This window comes from Corvus kubaryi, unplaced genomic scaffold, assembly GCF_017639235.1.
Source record: "Corvus kubaryi isolate FWS band 111438036 unplaced genomic scaffold, C.kubaryi_AGA036_p1.0 130, whole genome shotgun sequence".
NCBI classification, from domain to species: Eukaryota; Metazoa; Chordata; class Aves; order Passeriformes; family Corvidae; genus Corvus; species Corvus kubaryi.
This window is the reverse complement of record NW_024580665.1, coordinates 437,015-464,304: the sequence shown is the minus strand read 5'-3', so window position 1 is coordinate 464,304 and position 27,290 is coordinate 437,015. Positions and strand designations below refer to the sequence as shown.

At 38.2% G+C, this 27,290-nt stretch overlaps 1 protein-coding gene across 11 annotated transcripts in view; it reads left to right on the top strand.

Moving 5' to 3' along the window:
• Positions 1-27,290, top strand: part of KLHL13 (kelch like family member 13) — an 88,062-nt gene that overhangs the window by 50,819 nt on the left and 9,953 nt on the right. For 10 of the 11 annotated variants that reach the window (XM_042027636.1, XM_042027597.1, XM_042027609.1 and 7 more), the window contains 4 exons: positions 12,993-13,134; positions 14,325-14,457; positions 14,714-14,910; positions 21,122-21,917. In XM_042027636.1, coding sequence (XP_041883570.1) covers positions 12,993-13,134; positions 14,325-14,457; positions 14,714-14,910; positions 21,122-21,917 — 1,268 coding nt within the window. Of the gene's footprint in view, positions 1-6,829; positions 6,853-12,992; positions 13,135-14,324; positions 14,458-14,713; positions 14,911-21,121; positions 21,918-27,290 lie in introns of those variants that run through there. The other variant, XM_042027632.1, reaches the window with a different exon arrangement.

The window sequence follows — 27,290 nt, the reverse complement described above, 5'->3', positions numbered from 1 at the left end:
TATTTTGGATCTAGGGTATGCAAAGGAATGATTGAGCTTTTAATCCCGTAAATACTTGACATCTCCATCTTACAAAATAGGGGGTTTAGTGTAGTTTGGAATGCAAAGTAGAGAGGTCTTAAAAGTGCTTGTTTTTTTTTCTTGTATTTAAAATGAAATTCCAGTTTTTCAGGTTTCTCTAGTAAAGTTGACCTTAGCTTTAAAGGCTTCACCCTGCTTATGATTTACAGGCAACTTACCTAGAGAGTAACCTGATGATCAGGTCACATATATTTTATTAGAGTTTTTTTGGTCTGTGTACCCAATAGCTGAACTGTGCCTTAGTTTCCCTGTCTCAAAATGCTGAGACCGGTGGTTGTGAGCAGGTTTGGCTTCTTGGATGAAGCACCTATGTACTAAGTGCTGCTGCAAAATGTTTACTGTCTTGCAGCTGTGCAGCTGGGGTGGCTTAGCTCAGTCTCTGCTTGGAAAGTTTGTGGTAGTTGGTGATCTGGAAAAAGGAGTGTGAGGAGCTCGTCTTGGAGAGTTCTGTGCTGGGGGAACTTGTGGAAGGGTAGTACCTGAAATAAAGGACCTGCAAAAGCTGAGGTGTGATGAATTTGTAGGTGAGGATGTGGTTCTGTTACTGGGAAGTCTGTTTGGTTTGCCCAGTCTAGTACCCCTTTCCTGGCAATGGGAAGGAGCAGCAGGGACTTGCTGCCTCTTGCCTGGTGGCTTTGTATACCACTAGTTATTTAGTAGGGATATTTTCAGGACATCCTGACTGCAAGAGGGAACTCTTCGCATTATTCAGAGGGTGAAGGGTTCCGCTGATGGGGAATGCACACATTCCCTGTCTTCTGGTGAAACTGATCCAGAGTAGCCTGAACTTTCCCCCAAACTGGAGAGATCCAGTGACATTGCATAGGTGAAATTAGGCACTATTAGAATTGGAACACTGGCATGTACCAATATGTGTAGGTGTAGTGTAGCTGGCTTAGTGCATGAGTTAGGAATGTGCAGCTGTGGGTACATGCATACACCTTTGTCAGGCTGCATTTTCTTTCACGGCAATTACGTTGCTGGGATTTAGAATATAGATGACTTTTGCCAAACATTGGGAAAGCTGTTACAGCAAGTTTATGCACCACTAGTCAAATCATATTCATATTTGTGGTTGCGTTGCCTATGTGGAGAGAGACCTAGGTGACTTCATATATCATGTGGACAGTGTCAGCAAGCGAGTAAGAGGCAAGGACAAAGTGAGTAACACAGAAAGTGAATAACACTTGAAAAAGTGGTGTTCCATGGCATCATAGCTGTTATTTAACATGGTTGCCAAATGTTAAAAAAAGCAACAGGGACTGACATAAGCAGAGGTTAAGAATTAAAGCACTACTATAGTGGGGGTGAGGAACAGTTCTGAATTGTATTTAACAGTTTTGAGGCATAAAGGAACATGAGTCCCAATTATTGTTCATGGGGCACGGCATCTCATACATTAAGAACTAAGAGAATTCTTTCTTATTCACACCAGTAATGTCATATTTTTTAAAAAAAAAACTGTGTGCATCTTCCATTAACACAAATGGAAACAATGTTTGTGGAAACTCAGGAGATTTAAGTGCTATGATGAGCATCTACAAAAAATTCAATAATGCAAGAATACTATTTGCAAAAACACTTTACAGAGGATTGTTCTATTAATGTTGTGTCATGCAAGAATATTCTTAGCTGCTTTTTAAAAATTTAAATGTTGAATTAAGTGGTTTTAGTCAGCTGCATGCCAATTTTAAAGATAAGTAAAATAAAATAAATCTTAATTCAGTATAATCAATTTGTAATCTTAGTGCCTTCTATCCTTTTACATGGAATAGTGTGTTGATATTAAATGGCAGCTATCCTTTGCATGTGTTTTCATAAATAACTGACAAATGTTAGGAGAAATAAACAGATGTGGTATTCCAAATATATTGCTATTAAAGGGTTTGCAACACAGTCTGTCTGTCCTGAATCACGTGGTTGTGAAATTTTTCTGATCGGAAATGCTTTGCTCTAATGGAAATCAGGTACTGTGCAGGAAAGTAGAATAAATTCTCAGTATTCTGGAGTAAGCAGCATTAGTTTTAGCTGCTTATATGGTTATATAGGTTAATGCTTTTGTGTCTTCTTCCAACTATCTGATTTGCTCTACAATTGAATTTATGCTATACAGTGATATATACTTAAATGGGAAAAGGTGTGTGTGCATAATTCATCAGACTACCTGTATTAGTTCTCTTTGGTGAGACTACCCTGTGCATGTCTGCTGCCTTCAATGGTCATTTTTGGTAAATGAGCCCTTTTGTTGGGCTCCTGAGCATTTGGCAGACTACACAATATTCACACTCACCTGTCTTGGGCAAGATTTCCATTTTATGACATTGCTTCCTAGATATTTCAAATTTCAACATGTTGAAAGTCCATGTGCAGCTCACCTCAAATATTTTTTAAACTGATCTGACAGTACATGCAAACAGATTAATTGAATGAGTGGGGAGTAAAGGGGGCTTGTATCTTACTAGTAGGAGACTGCTTTTAATCCCAGAAATTTTGTGTATGGAGTTGTCTTGGTTTTGAAAGACACGTAGGTGTCTGCTAAGGAAGGCAGAAGCCTCCCTTGAAGTGGCAGATGTAACCCCTTTCCCTCCGAGTTATTATAATTTTGAAATCAAGGGCCTTTAGGCAAAGATGTGGGAAATAGGAATAACAGTTCTTTACTATTATATATATATATATATATATATATATAAAACCAGTCAAACAAAACAGCAATAACTATGGCAGTAACAGCAAACAATCACAAACCCAGTGCCAGCCTTCTCGGCTGTCAGGCCCTTTCCCCTCGGGTGCAGTTCCGCTCGCAGCCGGCAGGGGCGCTGGCGGCTCCCGGTGAGCAGGGCAGGTGCGATGGTTCCCCCGCGGCTGCAGGGGGCGCTCCGGAGCGAGCTCGGGGAGCACGCGGCACCGGTGCCCTGGGATCCCGGGAAGGGATGGAACAAAAAAGCTTCACAAACCCCTGGGCAGCTGGCCCCGGTGTCCGGCTGGAGCTTCGGGAACAGCAGGCTGGAACGGCAGGCTGGAGCGGCAGAGATGAGCACAAATCCTGGAGGACAGACGAGATGTATCCAAACGGAGAACCCCCCGGAGGTCTGGACAGGCAGGGCGAGCACGGCTACAACGCAGCGAAGGCTCGAAGCAACAGCGGGGCAGGGCGGCCACAGCCCGGCCTCCAGCGGGGCAGGGAGGGCGGCTTTGGGATCCCGGTGTTGTTTCCAGCAGAAAGAAAAGTAGCGGAAGCAAGCAGACTCCTCTCTCTCTCGGACGCAGAGAGCGAACTGACCCCACACCCAGGTGAAACAAAAGGAATAGCCAGGCATACCCCACCCTCAGTGGGTAGCTCTTTGTTTTCTTAAGTATCCAACGATCAGCGATTTGTTCCCTTAGCAACATGTATGGGGGGGGGGGGGGGGGGGAAGGAAATCCCTTTAACAGAAAAAAAAAAAAAAAACAACCTAGGACTAAACTAAAACCCCAACAGGAGTTCTCCTTTGTGCCTGTTGATCTTTCTTCTGCTCTTTATGTAATAGTTATTTCAAGAGATTATTCTAAGTTTGAAATGTGAAATTTCGTTGCTGTAGTAAACTGATAAAAATGAGGAAAAACCTCCAACTTGTTTGTCATGGAGCCTCCCGGGGCTCATGTTTTTTCTGGGGAGATCTTATACGGGATGATGTAGCTAACAGATCCCCAAATTGACACACTTCTCCTTATACAGCGTGATGTTGCAATATTGGCATTGTGTTGTGACATGGTAAAACATCTTTATTGAATTATCTAGAATTATTACTCAGCCTGTTCTGCCAGCATGTTAGTTCTGCCAGTTTGTTATTTTTGCCATTATTTCTTTGTTACTGTGAAAAAAAACTTGTTGTCCAGTCACATTCTACTCACTTACTTTTCTATTATTTTCTGTTAACATTTGGGTGGGGCTACCTATGGATTTGCAAAAAGTGCTTGGTGAATATTTGGGTTTTAAAATAATAGTTGCTTGTTCTAAATGGTAATAATGGGAATTTTAGTGTAATGATGTGTAGCTATCACACTAAAGTGGAAGTGCACATTATATTATTGCTGTAATATTTTGTCCAGCAGTGACAAAGATTGTAACAACATCTAAATTGCAAAAATGTGTTTTTTCATGGCATGAACAAGTCACATGCCCTCATCTGGCATGCATAGATCTAAATGCTTTATCATATAGGGGAAGAATATTTTACAATTGAAAGTAATTAATGGCCCTCTACACCCTCTCCGGCAGACTGCAATAAAGGAATGCTAAAACATCTGTGAGAAGTAACAGAGCAAGATAAATGGTAGAGAAGAACACAAACCCTAATGTCAGAATCTTACTGACTTTTAAGGTATCAGAATTATTCTGACCAGTATGTAGGGAAAAACCCTCCAACACTCTTGGAGGGAGTAGTTCGTAGTTTAGTTACAGGAATACAGTGGGATGTATATTCTATGACCAAATATTGAATGTGCAGGTGCCTCTTTAGACTTAGATTTGTCTCTAAGGAGCCATTCTGTTAACTTACTGACTTGTGTGTGAAAACCAAGGACACATAAGGTACAACTGTAATCTGCTGGTACATGCAGAATGGTTTTTGTAAGTGTTTTGTAATACTCAGGAAGTATTAAGCTGCCTAGTCAAAATTCTTAACTTTTGAGCACTTAAGACCAAATATAAAGAGCAGAAAATAGGTGCAGTGTTAGTCCAGCCTAAACTATGAAACCTCTGGCTATTGTATTTTACCTTTTTCAACATTAAGGGAATAAAATAGTTCTCCTTATGTAGAAAAGCTACAAAATGTGTATTTCCTTTGCTTTTTCTGTTTCTAACAGTAGGAATCAATAGACAAATGCCAACTTTAGCAAAAAGTCATTAGAGAACTGTTTCTAATTTGGCATCATTAAACAATGTGAGCCCGCAAATTTAAGCTACTGTTATAAACATATATTATAGTATTGGCTTCTCGCAAAGTATTAAAGTAGATATTATATAATGTTAGAAATGCTTTTTGCTGTGTGGATGTAGTTTTCTCTCGTTTTAGCAAGAATGTTAGCAAGTGTGAGCAAGTAAGATAACCTCCAAGAGAGCAGAGGATGAGGCCCAAGGAGCTGCTAATCAACACTTTGTCCGGGGAACAAAAGGGCCCAAAGGCTGCTCCGCCCGGAGAACGGGCGGCCAGGAGGGTCCGAGAGCCGCTATCACCGCTCTGCCCGGGGGGCAAAGAGGCCCAAAGCTGCAATCAGCCCTGACTGTCTGGAGAATTAAGAGATCCACCCTACCATTGACTCTTACCTAGCGGGCCCAACCCCAAGAATCAAAAGAAATAAAACCACAAGGCCGAAGACTACGCATGCTCTAAAAAGGCGGCCCCAAGGAGTGGCCATGCAGATCAATTCCTAGAAAAGTTTTAATATGAATAGAGAACAGACAGTAAAAATGGTATAAAAAGGACTCACCTCGGGCATCAGGCGTGCTCTTGGCAGGGTGCCAAGGCACCCGGCCATTATCCCTTTGCTTTATTTTATGTGTCTCTTATTGTCTTTATATTAAACTCTTTAAATTCTAACAGGAGAGTGAACCTCGTTTTTCACACTACTAATGGTTCAATGAATGCAAACCCTTTGTCAAACAGATAAATGTGGATGTGATACTAAGGCTCCCAGAGAGATTGAATGCTGTAAGGAACAATAGCTTTATAGCACTGACTGAGCCAAATACTGCTTTATTTCTGTGGAAAACAAATTTGAATTAACCAGTGGGCTGTAATTATGCTGCAAACAGCTTGAGACCTGTGATTGTTTAGTTGTTTAAGAAGGAATTTTGAAGAGAATATTTTCTGTTTGCATATTCTTGAGAAAACATACCAAAGCAGTTGATGATGTTGCTCAGTCCTCCTCTTCTGGCTTTGTGGCAACTGATCTTGTGCTGGCTTTGGTAACAGTGTGGCATTACTAGAAGGTGATACAAAAAGGTTTAAGTGATGTTGGGAGTATCTTTGTTTCTGTGTTCTCCTACTTTCCATTGAGATCCACTGGTGCTGGGAACCGTAACAATGTATTCATCATCTGAGTGTTTATAGTAGCTCTCATCATTTCTGTGGATGTGGGCTTGTGTGCTTGGGCGCAAACTTTTTCTCAGTATGGTGGTTGTATGTTGAAGTCCAAAGAGACTTGACTGTATTAAAAAAAAAAAAAAAGGCACAAAAAGGAAAGGTTAAGGCTTGACATTTAAGTACTAGTCTCCAAAACTTTGCTTCTAGAAATAGCTTCAGTCAGTTACCTGGAGCCTGACTGTGGTTGAGCATGGGTCAGTGTCCCTGTCCCTCAGGTGAAGTTGTGTTTGTTGTTCACCTTGTGGCCTTGCTGCCTTTGGTGATGGTGCTGGCAGAGTTGCTCAGGCTACGTTGCTTCTGTACTGACTTTCCCTTCACCTTTTTCATCTGGTCACTGCAATGCATCTCATGCTGTAACTGTGTCAGAACAGCAGGTAAAGCTGGTGCACTGCCTGCCTGCCTCTGCTCATCAGTGTGTGCCTAGAAATGACCTTTGTCCTTCTCTGCTGATTTTGGGGGGTTTGCAAGTCCTGTATCCTCATCTCCTGCTTCCGTTAGCCAGAGCCTTGTAAAAGTAAAAACCCACTTCTCACTGCTTTGGTCTATTATATAGAGCCTGTTTTTATTTTCTCCTTTTACAGAACACCCTCAGTTTGGAGGAAAGGTGGAAAATGTGGCATCTCTTTGCTTTTTAATTTAAGTAACAGTATGTTTTATTTTGTGCCTTTCTCCTGGAGCAGAGATTTAGAAGAGCTCAGTATGAAGTTACTAAACAAATGTTTTTAAATGTTCTGCTGTTACTGCTGCCCTTCTAATGTATGAAAAAGATCAGGTGTAAAAAATGAAGTATCAAAATATAAACATCAGAGCATTGCCCAAAATGAGCAGTATTCGGCACTAGCTGCCACAGCTGTTTTAGGAGATTGCATTCACAGTAGTTACAATGCAGTGATAATTTACTTGAGGCAGAAGGTTTGTAAACTTCTGGTTGTGGTGGCCCCTTTCAAGTGAACAGAATTAAATAGCATTTTAAAGAAATTCAGTAGCCTGACAAATACAAAGTGTTTTTAGTTTCGGCAGAAGCCTCAAGTTCATCTAATAAAAATATGGTCTTTAAACTGTCCAGTAAAAACAGTGACATCTGAAGCTGATAGCGTAGGACAACTGGTCATAGTGATAAAGGAAAAAAAGGCATGATTCCCACTCCTAATGCACTGTGTGTGTCACAGAGATGATCCACGCAAAGCAATTTAGGTCTTGCCTTCCAGTGTTGTTCTTGTGTTTATCCTACATTTGGCTCTTAAGCAGCAGTGGTGTCAGTACCTGTGTGCCCCAAAGCAAGAACTGAAGTTTGAACCTACTGGTTGGTCTGTGAAGAGGACTTAACTTGCTTTGTCAACCTACTGCAACAAAAATGACTTTTCTCTTTCTTTTCTTTGGTAGCTGGAATTGTAGATCTATTTTAAAATACGAATTTGTGTTTCCTATAGAAGCTTTTTTGCAATAAAAAACCATCAGCCAAAGATAAAACTGGTTAGTTTTACTGGGTTGCTGATACCATAAAAGAATTAAATTAGAAATTCTTGATAAAAAATAGTAGTAAAAGGAAGAGATGCTATTTTAGGCAAGGACAAGTATAAAAGTAACTTCTTCACCTGAGTAAAGGATTTCCTGAAATTGTATGAGTAGGAGATATGGAATGGAAATGTGAAATACCATGATTGCATATTTTTTTCATCTACTTTATATTAATATTTGGATTTCTTAAAAACATATTATGAGATTTTCTTTAATACAATGCTGCCACATCAGTTCTGCTTACTGAGCTCCAAGGTGGCCAGGTACTTTGTTGGGAAATTCCTGAATTCATTACTCATGAAGTTGGAACATCTGTTCATAGTGGGAAGATAGCAATATAGTCAATAATTTTTTTTTTTTTTGAGACTGAGCTTACTAAAATAATTTTTGGCAGATTAAGCATATAAAGTAAAAAATTGTTCTATTTTTAATAGTAAATGAGAGTTTTTTTGTATTTAGTGGCCTTTTAATTAATAGGTTCATTAGCGAATTGCATGCATAGGTGCATGCACAGGATAGCCCTGTACATGCCCTGTACAAAAAACCAGGGTTTTTTTTGATAGGTTGTAAAATCATAAAGATTTGGCTTGCAATAAGAATAATCTGACATTGAAATCTCTGTCCTTATTACCTGATAAATACCAGTGTCCTGGCAAATGCCAGGGGTGATTGCATCAGAAGCCATTTTACCAGTGACCAGAACACCTGTGGTCATGGTTCATTGAGAAGTAATTTGACAGAGAAAATAAGGTTATAGTCCTTTCAAAAATGAGCTATTGAGCTTCACCAAATTACGAACTCACTCTCTGGCCAGTATGGCTTTGGCAAAGCTTTTACTGAGTTATGTAAAGACTGGGTTTTAAATAAATTGGAGAACATGCATTCTAAAATATCTGTAGCTGTAGGCTGATGTCCTTACTTTGTTTTCAAAGAGTCCCTACAATAGTCTGAGAAACATGAATGGATTACTGATGGAAATGAACAAATCCTTAATAATACTCTTAGTTGCCTTGTTTCTGTTGCATCAGAATGAACTCAACTACTTCTGAAGAAAACATAACAGAATATTGGTTTATTTCATTTGTGCCACTAAACTCTAAAAAATGGCGACTCCATAATTAGAATATTCTAGTTGAGAATAAAATTTGTCACAGTTTTCACAGATCTTTGCTTATCTTGGGTCGCCTGGATGCCTCTGAACCGTTTTAACAGGTTAACAATTGCTAAGTGGTTTAGAAAGCAATTTGCCTCTGTGAATCATGATGTAACTCCAGCCAGTTAAATCTGTCAGTATTTGCTGGAAAGTTAAAGCATATTAATATCCATATAATGCACACTCCATTTTCATCACTACAAAAATACCAGTTGGAAGCACTTGGAGGATTAACTTGGAGTCATGAGAAGAGCATGTTTCGTTACAGCCTCTAGGAAAAAATGAAACGTTAAAGAATCAACATGCGGTTAGAAAGAAATTTCTGATTGAACCTACTTTGTGATAGCAACTAATTAACCTCTGGCACCTTTTTCTGAACTACAGGCCGCTGCTTCCCAGAGGTTGCAGAAAGTCAGGCAGCTCCTCTGCCTTCCTCTTGCAGTGTTAATATTCATTTCACATTCAACTCCCAACATTCTCTTGTTCTTACTACTATGATGTTCAATCCTCTCCAGACCAAGTGTGTGTTGAAGGTGGTTTTAACATCCACATTTAGAGCAGCTTGTTGTGAATTCTCACTACATGTTACTGTAGTTTTAACTTCTTTTAATTTTTGTTTCCTAACTTTCTAAAAGTCTGGTTAAAAATGGTACTGCTGCACTTCTTGTTCAATGATTTCTGTTTATCAGAACAATAGAATTAATTAGAAAGTGAATTAACTTTCTCCTTTGATAGTATGCTTAATTGTGATACACTGTACTTAAAGTAGAAAAATCAATATGTTTACATTCATTACTATTGAGTTAATTATAGTGCTTAGTAGATCTATGTTAATGAATGTAAATAATGCCTTTGGTAAGTGTCCAAACAAGACAGATCTACTGACTGTGGTTTTGTTGGGAATTCAGTTGGACATTCAGTGCATTTCCCGTCTGTTCTGGGTGTGAATGGCAGAGTTATTTCTGAAGCTTAATTTTACAGCCCCAGCAACAGAAGCTACATTCTGAATACTTTAAAATTTTGTTGCAGGGTATATGATGCAATGCTTGGGTTTTGCTCTGTGTGTATTACTGTTAACACAGAGCTTAAGCACTGTTGCAGTTTCACTTTGTCTTATAAAGACAGGTTTTTGTTGTGTGAAGATAAATGCTGAAGTGCTACAAAGCCAGTGACAAAGGCATAATTTGTGGTCGCTCTAGGAGTGCTCTTTCCCTCTTGGTGAGTGTCACAGGGCTGGAATTCAGGGGATAGGTGCCTTATTGCCAGGTCTTATTGCTGACTTGCTTTGGAACTTCTGCCAAACCCAGCTCCTGAATGTCACCTTCTGCAGAAGGGAGAGGGTGCTCAGCCCTCCAGAACTGTTAAGCTGTAGATTAGAAAGGTGCTGTTTAACAAGAACGAAAGAAACAAAAATCCCCAAGCCCCCACAAACAAACAAAACTCATATCACTTTTTTTTTTGTCATTGTTTTTTAGATATAAGCCAAAACCCATATAGGATTAATATAATCTGCTTGTCTTTATTCACATGGAATCATACACAACCAAGTTAATGTTTAAGACTAGAATTGTAACAGTTACATTCTGGTGAATTTTTATAGTGTGGAATTTGCAGTTTTTAATGCCGTAGTCACATGTGCAGGTTTCTGTCCATGCATAACAGCAAATGTGGAAGAGAAATAGTGAAAATCTTTTCTGTAGAAGAGCTTCAGGTGGTGAGCTTCTGAGTTTATGTGTGTGATATAGAGAACTGCTCATTATATATTGAAAATCAGGTAGAGGAAATAACTGTTTATAGCCACACCAGGCATGTTGAATGTGTACTTTTAGGTATTGCCAAGTATTTTAAAATTTATTATATCCTTTCTGTTGACTGAGCAGTTTTAACAAAGTATTGTGTTCTATAGAGGACAACCTGTAGAGGACACAGAAGTTGTGTGTAATGTTCAGAAAAATGCTTCCATTATCCCAGCTGTTCTTGGAATAAATGAATCATAGTCAAGGTCTTTGCCTTCATTTGTAAAATTTATGAATTACACTGTCTGTCAGGAAATCAAGTAGCAATGTGGCAAACATGGCAAAAAGCCCACCCCAAACAGCCAAGAAGGTTGGTTTACTTGTCTATTTCTTTTCGTAATGATTTTAAACGATGTGTTAATTTTCTGTTTTCTTCTGAGTTCAGAGAAAGTAGTTTAAATACTCCTTCGTGTAACATCTATCTGATCTGACATTTTGGGAAGATGCTTTGAGAGCAGAGAGTCAGATTCATGCTTGTTGAATCTGTTGTTCTTCCCACCCACGCTTGCAAGTCTACCCACATTATTTCATATTTCTTCTTAGAAAGACATGTACAAATTTAGAGACTGGATGTCCTTTGAAATTATGTAAGACTCTTGCCTCCATGCGATTGTATGAAAACTAAAACAAACAAAACGCACCAAACCCAAAACACCCTAGAACAGAGTGAACAGAAATATTTTGGGTCGTGAGCTAGCAACTTGCTTTGCTGCTCTGTTGCATAGTTGTATTTGTTGGATGCAGAGATAGTCTGGAGAGCCCTTTTCTAAGGTATACCCTGTAAACTTTGTTTAAATGACTCTGGATTTGTTTTATAAAATAGATAACTGTGTTTCAAAAATAGCACAAATCTTGCATGCTGCAGTTCATCCACATTAGTTTATTCAGCTGAGTACATTAGAAGTCACAGCTATTTAGATGTACCCTTGTTCCTACAATGTTATGTCTGTGTGCATAAAATTTCACTGTTTCAAACCCCTGTACACTGTTGAATGGTGAATTTGTTTTGAATATGTTTTTGTAGCTGACCTTTTGTACTCATGGGTTTGAACAAGGCACATCGATGCTATGAGGGTAATATGTGAGTTTCAGAAAGTGCTCTATATGGTCTTTGTACCTGAAGAAGGTGGGGGTAAATATTATTTAAATAAAGGAAATTATAAAAATTATTTTTCTTCCACAAATTCCAAATTTGTCCTCACATAGTGATCATAATCAAAACTGGGGAAAAGGAGGGGGATTTAAGCACATTCTTGTTACCTAATTTCTGAAACTAGCTTGGAGGCCAATGTTTTAACCTGCATGTTTAAATAATCTGGAAAACTTCTTTTATCTGAAATTTGCAGCAATTACGTCAAATGACCATGAATCTTTTTTGATATATGGAGTCTTTATTAACAATGGAGATGCCCTCTTCTGTGGATTGACAGCTTATGTTTGCTAATTAAAACCGTGTATGTGTTCATTATATATCTATCCAGGCTCATAGGTAGCACATTAGATCCCCGAAATTACGGAAACTAGTTGTTGTTAATATTTCTGTAGATGAATTTTATTTACATTGTAATAATAATTACAGGTTAGCATACTTAGGCTCTCAGATATAACCTAATTTACATCTCAAGATTAAAATAGTAGGCTAATAATACTGCAGTAATTCTTTAACAATTCTACCTAAAAGTAGCTCATCCTGTCTAGATTTGGAGAGTAAGTGCTTGGAATCAAATCTTAAATTGAAATTATGAAGTGTTTCCCTGCACAGTAGCAAAATACTGGATATCATGTCCTAAAAGAATTCTAATTGTGTGTTTCTAAAAGCAGGTTAAAGCTGCAGTTTGAAACTCCATGATGTATTTTTTCTATTATGAATAGTCATGCATGAATGAGGTAATGCAAGCTGTAAGAATGAAAATACTTTCTTTAATATTATGCTTAGAGTTTCAATATTTCACCAGTTTGCATGGAAAAGCTAAGATGCTTGATTTTGGAAACCAGATGAAACCTCTACAAGCATCCTATAATACTGGAATGTAGAAATAACACACTGTGCAAGTGTCTAAATCAGGGAGTCAGGGATGGAAGGAAAAGGAAAAACTTAGTAGCCAAAAAGTACTTACACCTTTTTAGAGACTGTTAAGGCTTCACCTTCTTGAATTAGCTGAAGGGAACCACTAAGGACTGATTCTGTTGCCTGGTGATTTTTTTTCCTGTAGCCTCTGTGCTGTTGCATTTCATCCCAGAAGACTGTGGATTTAGAACAAAAGATCACTGAATGAAAATGAGTTCAGTCTTAAGGTTTCTCTGTTCCAATTTTCTTAGATCTCTGGTGGAAGAGGAGGATCCTCATATGAAAATATCTCTTGGTAACAGCGATATGGGCATCTCTGCCCATCTACAGTCTTCAAAGACAGGAACCACAAGATTTTTCACCAGCAATACTCACAGTTCTGTGGTATTACAGGTAATTAAATATTCTCATGCCTGTATTGAGCTGTACTGAGAATTTTGGCTGCTCTAAACAATGCATCCACTCAATAGATTTTATCAGTCTAGTAATTTCTATAAAGCCTCAAAAATCCTCATGTTTTTGTGCTGTCAATGCCCACAAGTAAGCATTGCTTGGGACTTCTTTTCCTGTGAGGTAGCGGTTCAACTTTTAGCAACAGCTTGGAAAAAAACCCCTGGCCTTTTCCTGGGGTCATATCCCAGTCCACTCTCAAGTTCTAATAGGTAACAATGTTTAAACTCTGACCTGACAGCTGTATCAAAGAAGCTCACTTAAATATCATCATGTGATTACATTAGACATATCCCTAAGATGGCAGAGCCCTGCAAGGTTTGTTGTAATGCCCTGTGCTGGGTCTGACTATGGCACTACTGTGTGGTAGAGCACCTATAGAGACAATATTTACATTCTTGCTAATATTAGAAAAATAGGAGTTTGAAGGAAAATGTTTTATGTTTGAGCTTCTGTTCCACACTGAATGAAGGAGTGTATTTAATCCATCCTCTAGTATCCACAACTGGGTACATCTTTGGAGGAAATCTTGTTCTAGGAAGCTGCTGTAGATGACTTTATTTTTTATTACAGTTAGATGTTATAAGTAATTCAGACGAGATCAGATGCATAGTGGGAGCTTATTTTGGAGTTTCTAGCCTGTCAGCTTTGGTAACAAATTTGATAATCATAGAACCAGGTAACAGCTTTCCTTTCAGGCCACAGACTTTTGCAGCCTGTTAGGTTGCAAACCCCTTAAATTGCTATGGAACAGAATTGTATCTAGAATGCATATGTGACCAGAAGGGGTAGGTCCAAAAAAGATAGCAGTCCCTACCTGAAACAACTGTTATTGTGAAAGCTTACAAAAGAAACTCCTTCCTGAAAAGGACTTAATTTTTGGCCCAGTGTACTTTGCATTCATCAGCTGTATCTGGAAAATAATGATTATTCTGCTTGTTTTCAATGAATAATAATCATTGATTATATTAGAGATAATGGTTTTAAGATGATGAATTATTTCTTTGTCACTTTTTTGGACCTACGGTACATATGTACATAAAAGTAAATAAATGTTTACATAAGGGAAATAAAAGAGATTCCTACTCTCCTTCCAAATCAAAGGGATGCTTTACATTGTGCTTTTCCTGCAGGGTTTTGATCAACTTCGAGTGGAAGGTTTGCTCTGTGATGTGACGCTTGTTCCTGGAGATGGTGATGAGGTGTTTCCTGTCCACAGAGCAATGATGGCTTCTGCAAGTGATTACTTCAAGGCCATGTTCACAGGTGGTGTTTTTATTAAAGCCATGTACTGCTGTCTCCAAATTGCTCTCATTCAGGCACTCAGACACAAGCTCAGTGCTGTGTGTGAATCAGTCCATGATTGCAAACAACACTGGCGACTAAACATCTCTTTCTGTACTGTTGCATATGGGGTTTTTAAATTAAATTTTAAATTGATATTTTAATTATCTCTAAATTTATGAAGTAATTTCAACCCCATCAAAACTATCATATACATTTACCTGCATGTCTGTTTCAGGAGGAATGAAGGAACAAGATTTAATGTGCATTAAGCTTCATGGTGTGAACAAAATAGGCCTAAAGAAGATCATTGATTTCATCTATACTGCAAAACTTTCCCTTAACATGGACAACCTTCAGGATACTCTGGAAGCTGCCAGTTTTTTGCAGATTTTACCTGTTTTGGACTTCTGTAAAGTATTTCTTATCTCTGGGGTAAGACTATTTGTTTCCCATTTACAATGTTTAAGGCCTTGGTATGTAGTTTTGGTTTTTTTCTGTAATTACACTTACATAATAGTCACAGTTATGTCTAAAACTTGCCATTATTCATGATTTGGATTCAGAGCGAGCAAATCTGCTTTGTAGTTTCCTTGAAAAACTTGGTTTTCTTCTGAGTATTATGTACAGTGTGACTTTGATACAAGCGTTTCACCACATCAAAATTCTTCACTTACATGTCTGATATGTTTCAGTCTCCCTGCATGACTGCACTCACTCTTAGCATTAATCCGCTTGCTGCATTCATTAGGTGTGCTTCAGTTACATTCACTTTATTGCTATAGTTACAGCACTTCCATTTCAGAATGGGGGTGCAGTTATCTGTTTTCTGACTTAAACACAGTATATAAGCAATACCCAGACCTTCAGTACCCTTCCTTGCCCTCCTGTCCTGCCAGAAAAGGGGAGCACCTGCTCTGTGGGGCTGTAGAACAGCAGTGGTGCAAGAGCTGTGCTGTCAAAGCAGTTCTGCCTGGAGAGACACTCTGCAGTTATTTTTAATGTTTCCTAGGGGTTTTCTAATGTTGATGTTAATTGCTTATATACCTTACTAGAAATCTGACTTTAACAGGAGACTGGTGTGTTCCACACGAATTACAAGTATTATTTGGAATTCAACTTTTTGATTCTATAATGAGAAATACAGAAGCAGGTATTCCTGTTGCTCTGCAGAGTACAGGCTTAGAAATATGACCTCCCTAACTGAAAATATGTACCAGGATTTATGCAAACAAGAGGACTCCAAGCTGGTAATAACAGCAATCTGTTTCATACGAGGTGTTAAGAGACATTTAGGCTTGATAATGCCCTGTTTTGCTTTTAATTTGGAAATTTTTCCAACTGACCAGTCATCTGATAATGTTGTGATAATGTTTCATTAAGCTTAATACTCTTCAGTCCTACCCCACCTATTTTATATTGCTCAGTGGTTTTTCACCCTCCAAAATGATGCCTCTCCAAGTTTGACATTGCTATAAATACCAGCTTGGAAAAAGGTCTTGGTGCTTTGAATCAGGTATTTGAAAAGGGCTCCCTCTGATGGGAGCTGAGCGCTGGGGACACTGTGTTGCCCTTTCTCCTTTCTGGGTAGTGCAGCTGCTTGTTTATTTTGTTTTGTTAAGGAAAGAACTTTTTTCATATTAAATTGTGTTGCTGTTTAAAAATGCTCACTCTCTGAAAGTATGTTCAGTTGTGATGTTGACTCAGTCACTGTTTTTGTTCAAATAAGAAGTATCTTGTTTGATACTGCATTTTCAAAGAATTAGGAAGGCTTTATTAATTCTCTTAATTTTATTGATTTTTTTTTTTTTCTGGAGTACTTTCATTTAGACCGTTGTCTAAGGGGATGTAATCTCATTCATGGTATAGCTCTAGAGGAAGTACAAAATTGAGGTTGTGCTGTTAGTCTAGTTATGTTCTTAGCATCCTTATATAAAGAATTTTTGAATGACCTTACTTCTGAATTTGTTGGAACAAGAGTTGGTGTGCAAATGAGCTTCTTTTCGAAGGAGCATTTCTGTAAATTAAATGAATATTCTGAGCAAGTATTGAGGTTATTTCTACTGAAGTTAATTGGCTTGAGAGCTGATGTAACCATTCTGAGACAAATGCTTAATTGTCTTTAAATTGTCTGGGGAGTCCATTATTAAAAGATTATAGAACTCAGTTTATGTAAGGCATAATGTAATTGTCTACTTAAGGATAAGAGGATACTGGAAATATTTACAAAGAAAAACTGAAGCTTAAGGTAACAGCTTAATTTGTGTAACAAAAATAATGAGACCTTCAAAGAATAGAATCTGTTGTAGCTGACTTGAAAGTGTTTTTTATTTGCTCTGCATTTACACTCCTCCTGTCAAGTAGCCCATTGCTCTGATAATCTTTGCTCTGCAACCAAACAGATTCTCAGAGAAACAATGGAATACTTCCTAAGATGTTTTCAGTCTTACTGTTACTATTGGTTTAAAATAATTATAGCTGTACAATAGTCTAGGACTACTCTCATGTCCACATCTAAATGAGCCATAATGTAACTAAAATTCATAAAAATGGCATGGAAGTGTTTTCAGAGTAGTGAGTTCTAGACACAATACTGATTTTGCAAAAGTAGCAGCAGTGTACAAAATGGAGAAAGATGAGAAACTTATCCAAGTGAATTATAGCACTCAGGAAAATCACAGGGTAGAGGGGAAGGGGTTGTTACATGGTAATTAAAGAAAACATTCCCAAACATTGAAAATGAGTGTCTTGGCTGTACCTCCATAAAAATTTTATTCCTTCTAGAATTTTGTGCTTTACGCTTTTGTAACTACTAGGAAATAGTCAAATATGGAGGGCTTAATACTTGGAAGTCGTGTCTTGTCAAAAACTTGGTTATCTGAGGATGGAGCAAGTTAATCTGTTTTATGGGAGTGTGGGATTTAACCCTGAGACCAGCTCTGACAGCCACCAGAAATTTGACTTTTGTACTGCAGGGTTACAATGGATTCTGTTTTCTGAGCTGGTCAAATTTCTGTGCTGTTTCTTACAGGCTTCTGTGTATGAGAGCCCACAGGAAAATTGAGGGTTTCAGGAGTATGTTTGCTCTTTTAACTTTGACCCTTTGAAACACTGTATTAAGTGCTTCAGTGTCTAACAGTCATTGAAACAAAACAAAGTTAGACACCTGATTGTTTTGTGGTACTGGGTTTGAGGGCCTGATTTTTTGTGCATGTTACTGGTCTTGATCTGTTCTCCAAGGCTCTCATACTTACAATCATTTTGCTGTCTCCAGTTTTGTAGTATTTTATAGTGAATAAGTTTTTATGCGAGCTTGGGAAGTGGTTGCTTCAAAATTTCAAAGAATTAAGTGAACTGCTTTCTCAAGAAAGTACTTTGGCTTTTGGTTTGGATTTTTCAGGTTGTCATAACACTGTGCTGTGCTTGACCTTTCTTTTTTGAAAAGCTTTTTAGTATTTTCTGCAACTTATGCTTTGTAATGAGCAATTGCAATGTGAACGAGCAACTCTGCTCAGTAGTCAAAGTCCATGTAAAATAGGATTTATTTAAATAAAATTCTCAACTCCTTGTGCAGCTGCTTAGCTGTTTGAATGTTTATGGCTTTTAGCTCTTCCCTTGTGAATATTTTTACTAGTTACTGGATACACTATACAGTCAGTCTTATATTTTCACCTGGTATTTCCATTCCTCCTGTTTACTTCAGTGGGATTTCCAGAGTAGCAGTTCCTTCTCTTTGTTGAAGAGCTCCTGATTGACTGACTTCCACACAGGACTATAGCATGAGTCAAACTCCTAAAAAAACCAAAACCTCCCAATGTTTGGGTAACTGAAGTATTTATTTTAATAGCATTATTGTACTGAACTCTGTCCAGTTTTGAATATTCAAGTAGAAGTAGCTATTGCATTTCTTTCTGTTGAATGATTTTTTTTGGCTCATGATTTAAGAATCTCTAGAATATATATTTTTATGACTGTTAAGTCTTTGCAATATGATTTAGCCTGGTACATTGATTATTATCTTAGAGCACAGTAAAGAGGGTAATAGTAATTTTGCAAGAAAAGTAACCTCTAAGACAATATTTAATATGGCACACTGATTTGAGGTGAGTGGTGGAATTTGATAGTGAGCCAAACATAGTGTACAATTTCATAAGCATAATGAGAAGTACCTGCAATCATATATGAAAAAAACAACCCTGAGTGCAGTACGGTCCTAGTGGATTAATAAAGGCAGTATAAAGTAAATTTTTTGAGAATCAGGGATTGACTGGAAACTGCTGATGCCATGTTCATCAGTCATTAACAGTGTGTAATGTGTCAATAAATTTCTCAAACATAAGAAGTCCAGGAATATGCCCAGTGGCATAGATTTACAGTGTAGCATAATTATGGTAATACATAATTTGATGCACGCTGGGCACTTGATAAGTGGCAGCCAGTCAGCAATAGCTCCAAATACTTCATTGCATCCTGAACATGTGCCAATGGTACAGAACCTGTACAGGTTTTGTTTTGATCTTTCAAGTTCAAGTGTGCCTTTCTTGTATATAATAATATCTGACTGCTTACTTTGACGTGGAGGAAGTGCTGCATTTCTCTAGTTTGGTGCCAGTAAATGTATTGCCAAGTAATTTTTAAATACAGTAACTGTATAGCAAGAGTTAAGATTTGTGGTATACTGCAAGTCAGCTGTTTGTTATGGGGTGATTTTTCCATTGCTTTATTTTTGTAATGCAACTTGAAAGAAATTTTAGAAGTAAGAATGTTCTATTTAAGTTACTTAATTTATGGCATGCAGTTATTTCCACTATGCAGTTAATTTATGTAAATTAAAATACCTAAAAGGAAGTGTGCAGAAATTAGAATCATAGAATGGCCTGGGTCTGAAGGGACCTTAAAGATCATCCAGTTCCAACCCCCCTGCTCTGGACAGGGGCCTTCCACTAGACCAGGTTGCTCAGAACCCCACCCAGCCTGGCCTTGAACACTTCAGGAATGGAGCAGCCACAGCTTCTGTGGGCAACCTGTTTGATGCTGACCCTCAAAACCAGTCAGAGAATGTTTTATGGGCTGTTGCTAGTTGGCGTGATTATATTTTGATATAAACAATGTGGTCTGTCTTATAATACAAAAAATTATTTCCATGTATATAAAGCACAAATATTTTCATAATAGAACTCCTGACAGTCTGCTGCACATTTATGTTATAGATAGGATCTGATTACAGGATTAGTAAGCATTTCAAGGTGTGTGAATGAAGACTGGATGACTGTAGATCTTAACTCTAGGGCAAGTTAGATCAGTTTCTAGTGAATTAAGAAAATCTCCTCTTCTTGTACTCATTAGACATTTGAATTGTCTGGTATTAAAGGACAATGATCAGATTGAGTTATACAGTATTAAAATCTTCCAATCTCTGTCATGATCAGAAGGTCATTTGAAGGTTTTTGAATTCTTAGGCTGCGGTTGGGTCATAGTCCTCAATCTTTATAATCTTTTAGAAATAACCATGAGATTCATAAGCTTCAATTCTTCTGGCATTACAAATATAATGAGAATCACAAAGTTGTGGAAATGGTTGACACTGAGTAGGGCTGACATGCACAGAGACTAGAACATGTGTAAATGGAGCTTGGATTGGAATAAGGTTTGAATGCAAAAAAGCCACAATTCTCAGCAAGAAGCATTTGATTGACTTCCTGTGCACGTGTACCAGAGAGCTTGCAGAAATGAACTGCCTGGGTTCACTGAAAACCCACCAGAAGTTATGCCCCATACCTGCCATGTTTCTGCCTCTTTGTGCCTTGGATCCCAAATGACCTCAGAAATTCAGGAGCCAAAGATATAAAAAGGTAGATGCAGCTACAGTGTAAAACAGATGATTACCGAGGTACAGTCACTCGAGTACTGAGTTAAATTAGGGTGTGATCCATACTGCTAAAGCATTTAATGAGCTGGGTATTTTTAGGAGAAATCCTCCTAGGTTCATTCTTTTAAAAAAATTATGTATAAACTAAAATCATTACCTTTGTCTTATTTTTGACATGTATCTAATTTGAACAGAGTCTGTAAGAACACTGCTTTGATTTATTAAAGATCCATTTTTGTTTTGAAGGAATGTATTCATGAGATTGAACACTGTAAATATAAGTTGTCTGAAATACGTGGCATGCAGGGGTTAGGTGTGCCATTCTCTTCAGTTTTATTATGCCAATACAATTTTAATAATGTCAGAAAATGTCGAATGGTGAGACTTTTGTTTTGCTCTCTGTAACCTTTGGCTGATCACCTCTCCCTTAACTTTATTTTCCACATGTCTTTCTTACGAAGATATTTTCAGAGTTTTTCCAAAGATGAAGTGCTATATAATTGTTATGCATCATCATTGTATAAGGCATTTGACATAATGTATGCCATCTGCTTGTTACTTGTCTCATTTCTTTCCTCAAAATAAGAAATAAATTGGGTCTCCCTTTGCAGTCATGAATATATATACTTCATTGAATATTTGGTTATGTGTAAATCACCTTGAGCATTGCGAAATGCTGAAATATTGCTGATTCTACAGTATTCATTAAATTTTACATTATCATTTAGACACCAAATTAAGAAAGTGTTTTGATTCCTTTTTCTGTTTGCTTAATAGGTTTCGTTGGAAAACTGTGTTGAGGTTGGGCGAATTGCCAACACATACAATCTCACAGAAGTGGATAAATATGTTAATAATTTCATTCTGAAGAACTTCCCCGCATTATTAAGTACTGGTGAATTTGTGAAACTCCCCTTTGAACGTCTTGCCTTTGTGCTTTCAAGTAATAGCCTTAAGCACTGCACTGAACTTGAACTCTTCAAGGCGGCATGTCGCTGGCTACGCTACGAGGAACCTCGCATGGAGTATGCTGCAAAGCTCATGAAGAACATCAGGTTTCCCCTGATGACACCCCAGGATCTTATTAACTATGTTCAGACAGTGGACTTCATGAGAACTGACAACACCTGTGTCAACTTGCTTCTGGAAGCCAGCAATTACCAAATGATGCCATACATGCAGCCGGTGATGCAGTCAGAGCGGACGGCCATCCGCTCGGACAGCACGCACCTGGTGACCCTGGGGGGAGTGCTCAGGCAGCAGCTGGTGGTCAGCAAGGAGTTACGGATGTATGATGAGAAGGCCCACGAGTGGAAATCCTTGGCTCCCATGGATGCACCGAGGTATCAGCACGGCATTGCTGTGATCGGGAACTTCCTTTACGTGGTCGGGGGCCAGAGCAATTATGACACAAAAGGAAAGACAGCGGTGGACACAGTCTTCAGGTTTGATCCTCGCTACAACAAGTGGATGCAAGTGGCATCTTTAAATGAGAAGCGGACCTTCTTCCACCTAAGTGCCCTCAAAGGACATTTGTATGCAGTCGGAGGTCGGAATGCAGCGGGTGAGCTAGGTGAGTCCTCCTGGAGCCAGCCCCATGCCTTTTGTTGGGCCTGGAAATACCCTGCTGCCCAGGGAATGGGTGGAGAGAAACAAGTTGATGTCATTGGAGTGCTGCTGCTTTCTGGAAGTAGTTCAAATGCAGAGAGGAATTTGTCTGGATAGTACTAGAAGTTAATTTTAGAATGGATCCCACAAAAAAAAATTCCAAATACATATGTCTTGTGTATTGATGCATAACATCCAATGTCTTGGCCTTTGCCATAAAACATGAAGTAAGTATGTATGTCTGCCTGTGAAGTGTGGGGGAATGCAAGTGCAGTTTTAAAAAGAAAAAAAAATTAATCATTACTTCCGCTGAGAAACTAAATCCACTCCTAAGGGATACATGGCTCTAGCTGAAACTCACTGTTGAGTGAACATTACATTTTAAAAGACACAAATTTTCTGGAATAGTATTTGAAATGCCAAGGGGTTTTTTGGTGTGTTTTTTTTGTCTTAGTTTAATGACAGTGACTTTTTTCACTCTCAGATTAGTGAGATTCGGATACTCTGATGTTCTGGACTTTTTAATTATTAAAAATCTTATATTTCACCTATGATCTTGTGAGTACACAAGTAACTTATTTGTATGAATGACTGAATGACTCAGTCCTGGTGCCTCTTCTTTTCCCCCCTTGCAAATGATACTTAATTTAGCTTGACCAAAAAAAACCCCCAACCCATTAAAAAAAAAAGGAACAAAAATCCCCCATATCCATTTCCGGGAAACAAGATAGAAACAAAGAATAAATACATGATAAGTTATAATTTAACAAAAAAATGCAGAGGATGACCCCTGTTAATCTACTGCATTGTGCAAAGCCATAGTGATGTGCCTTTAGTCAAGTCTGGGGTAGTGGACTCAATTGTAAATTTATCTGTGCTTTAAAATGGAAATGTTACAGAGATTATGCTTGGAAGTTTAGCATAATATTATATCTAAACCAGATACAATATCTCATTATTTAGTTTGCTGCTTTCAGCCCAGTACTCAACTGTCCTTGCAGGTCTTTGTGCCTTCTGCCTCTTGCTTTTCAGAAATGCACAGGTATCTGTAAGTGCAGTGAGAAACATTTTTAACTGAAACAATACAAAACCTGATTTCTACTGCAGGATCTGTGGCTTCTTAAAATTACTGCATCTCGGTTATTCACATACACAGGTTTTTTTTCATTGTCATGTTGCAAATTTTCATGGGAAACATACAGTTAAACTGCTTCCACCACACAGAAGTGGCCTGGCTTTGCTATAAATTTAAAATCCCTTCCAATGTTTGATGAAATGGGACATTTAAAAACGCCTCCTGTTCCAAAAAGATGGGAAACTGTTTAGCAGTAACTTGTTTTCCCTAGGCAGCCATTTTCTGATGCAGATCCTGAGGTTTTCAGAATTTTTTACTATGTGTCACTTTATTTACCTGAAAATACATCCTAAACAATCTCAATATCCTCTAGAAGACTGAATGTACAAACTAGCGTGTATTGATCTTTTCTTGAGTATCAGAAAACCTGGTAAATAGCTTCAGTGAGCTATTTTTTAACAGTATGAATTAATAGCAGATAATCAGATTGCTCACCTTGCGTACTATACAATCTGAAGGGTTATAAAAATGTCAGTGAAAAAGTTGCAAGTTGACAATTTTGTCAATATTTCATATTGACAAAATCAATATGAAATAATACTGTCACTAAGCCAGTGCAACCTGTATATGAAGGGGGCTTTGAGGGCAGCATTACGTTAAATTAGATCAAGCAGTAGCATTCTGCTGACCTCAACTCTTCTGCTTTCTTTAATTAAAATACAAACTTTATCACCTATCGAAAATTCTTCTGTAAAGATATCATTGAAATACTGTAGCAATTTGCACACAGACCTGAAAAATGCCACTGGATCAGTCTGTGGGAAGAGCACTCTAAATGCTAAATATTGTAGCTGTCTGATGCTTTGATTTGAGGCTTCAGGTTCTTTCCTTGTTAATTGTGAGGTGAGTCACTTCATTTTCATGTTTCTTTCATAAACCTTGGCAACTGGAAGATGAAATCCAGCTTAAACTTCCCATTCTCTTCAGAAGAGAAAAACTCTCGGGCTTTTCATAGAAGAGAAGGTCAAATATGTGTTGGACAGATATTAAAGAAGTTGCCCTTGGGTTCAAACTAATTCCAGTCTGTTGTTAGAGAGGAAAAATTCCCAAAACCTGAATTCAGCTTTCTGGAAGATCAGCTTTTATGGAAAAGAGCCAAAGGATTAAAGTTACTAAAACTAATTTTTTTTTTTTCTCCCGACATTCACAGGAATAAAAATTATACTTTTTTGAGGCTTTTATCAAGCCTTTTCAAAACAGTTTTCAGATGTTTCATCTTCTGAGAACTTTGTAAATGCCACTTTCTACATCTGTAATACTTGCTTTAGTGTAATAATGAGCTGCTGTTTTACCAGTGCATGCCAATGAGAAAAGTTTGGCTCACTGGAAAGGATGAGTGAATGCCCATGTATGTGGTACATGTGTTGGACTTTGGTAAATGTATCCTTTAAATGTCCTGAATTATGATATTACAATTTAGATTTTTCAACCCTGTGACAGCTTAGGGCTGTGCAGAATTAAGCACCACTCCTGGAAGGATAGTAGATAATTCTGGTTAGTTCTCTTTAAACGCAGGCAAGGCAGGCACCTGCCAGAGGTATTCCTAGAAGGCAGGAGAACAGCACTTGGGCTCAGGGAGGAGCCCAGCCTGAGAAAGCAGGTGTGCAGAAGATGAGCGTTTTTGAAAAAGAGACAAAGGGAAAACCAAGTGTGGCTCCCAAAAATACTTGTGAAGCAGAGCACACTGGCAGATTCCAGCTGAATGCTGGAGACCATTTTCTCTTCTGACAAGTAGATTTTTGTAACTCATTGTAAGAGTTGTTGTGCTGCTTGATGACAGCAGAAGCTGTGCCTGTAAGTACTAGAAAACTTGTACATTTAGGTATTTTCCAGATACTTCAGGCTCTGCTCTTGATAGGCTTGAGTAGAGTTTGGGGTTTTTATATATGGGCTTTTCCTGAGCACTTAAAGGGATGTTGGGTTGTAACCAAACCACAGATTCATTCATCACGCTGCAATAAAGACAAAAAGAGAAAACCGGCAGTCCAGGCCAGTTACCTGTTCTTTTGACCCTCTGCCCATCAAGTTGGAAGGTTTTTATTTTCCAGATGCCCGCTATGATGTTGAACCCTCCTTGTTTATGTAAAAACTTCCCCTGTGTGTGTGTGTGTGTATATATATATACATATATATATATATGTATATAAAGATATAGCTAATATATATTTTAAATGATGTTGTTTGATATTCATCAGTACCCAGTTGGGCTGTTTACTGTCTGAGTAGTGTTGTGAATATCAGACCAGAGTGTGAACTAGAGGACCTCTTGTGCAGAGGCTTATTTTAGAATGGCTCCTTGCTATGCTAGGACAAAATTAGTCAGGACTATTTAACCAAGTCAGCTTAGAGTTGTACAGAAGCAAGCTGTATTATAGAAATAATATAACAAAATTAAGATCATGGTTTTTGGGACATTACAGAGTTGCTAAGTGCTGCTGTAATAGACCTCAAGACGCTTTAGGAAGCTGCTGACAGAAAAGTGTTAACTATCTGTATACTCCTCAAATAGCATCACAGATGGCACTATAAAATGAGTGCAGGCTGAAAATCCCTTGGGACTGCTAAAGCTTTGTGTCTTTTTGAGATTGCTTAATTCTATTAAAATGAGGCCTGTCTTCCCTGGATTATGGTAATGAACACATCAGAAGTTCTACTGTTAAACATAAAGCCTGGTCATGGTGTTGGGAGAATGAATCCATCACTCTCATTTAGGTGCGTTAAAGTAGCAGTTTTAGAGTGTTTTGTGAACTCTGCTCTGTCTGGAGATTTTGTAGAGAATGTCCTGATGTCTCTCTTAAATTATGGGCACCTTTAATAGCTGGAATTTTGAATATTTTTTTCTTTTCAGTGCAGAGGAATATCTTGCTAAAAGAAGTTGAATGACCTTGCATTAGTAAGGTAACAGGGAAGCAAGTATGTGGATCAATCTAACAGAAGAGTAGGGGTTTTCAGCTGGAAAGTGATTAGCTTTGTTTTAGAGCACAGTGGATGTGAGATTTGAGTTGGAATAGTTTGTCTGAAATACTGTCAGACACTACCTTAGCTGTGCTGGGAATGTTCGAGACAGTTTTGAAGCCACATCAGAATGTGACGGGTCTTGGACTCGGCATCATCCTTTGCCAGATAAATAATGTCTTTACAATGCGGTGATAGTGATGGCAGTAATGTGTACCAATTCTGCATGTTTTGCCTTCTTTTGCCAAAGGGTTATTTTGGCTATGTCTTCTCTCTTAAATGCAGTTCATAGTGCAGAGTGAGGTAAAATTGTCCCGTGTTGAATGTCATATTCATCTGGGTGCTGCTGGCTCTGCAGTTGCTTTGCACATCTGCTTTTCCTTTGCACATCCCCTGCTCTTCCTGTCCTTGGAGTGTGTTAGAAATACAAGTTCCTCACCTCAATGCAGAGTGGAAGCACTTTGGGAAAGAAGATGTCTTTGTTTTTGTGGAAGCAGTAGAGTGATGGTTTTGGTGCAGAGGAGCAGCGAATGGTGGGTTGGATGGGGCCGTTCTAGGGGTGGAACTGGGACAGCTATATTTACTTGCACATCGAATCTGCTTCTTTCTGGTTTTGAAATTTCTGCACATCTTTGCTTCTTATTGCTAAATAGAGCAGAGTGGAAAGGAGCTTTCCTTTTAAAAAAAGAATATTGGTATGGGTGAATATGTTTACGAGAGTGAGCATGGGTTTATTTGGGGATTGGGCAAAAACTGCGTGTGGTGTCAAGGTGGCACTGCACAGAAACACAACTCATGGATTTAATTTTAGGCGTCATTTGTGGAATCAGTTCTTTGTGCATTCGCTGGATTTATGGCTAAGTCCTTGATAGATACAGAAGATCTGCAGGTTACAATTTTTTTTCAAGAGGAGATTTCTATCTTTATTAAGAAAATGCAAACAACCAAGGCAGATCTCTTAGAGTAGACTTGGGAACTTGCCCATATGTTGGACAGATTTTTTAAATCAAAAATTTGGTACATCACCAGTACTGCAGACACACATGACTTTGGTTACTTTGTATTGGTTTGTTATTTTTTTGTCACATCTTACACATCCTGGAGGTGGCAGAACTGGGAGTCCTTGTGTGAGGCACTCTCACAGATCCAGATGCATTTCAAGATTTCATTACTATTTTGAAACAGTTTCAATTAATTATGAAATTATTAATTTCATACATGCAAATCAACATATATAATTTGTTTAGA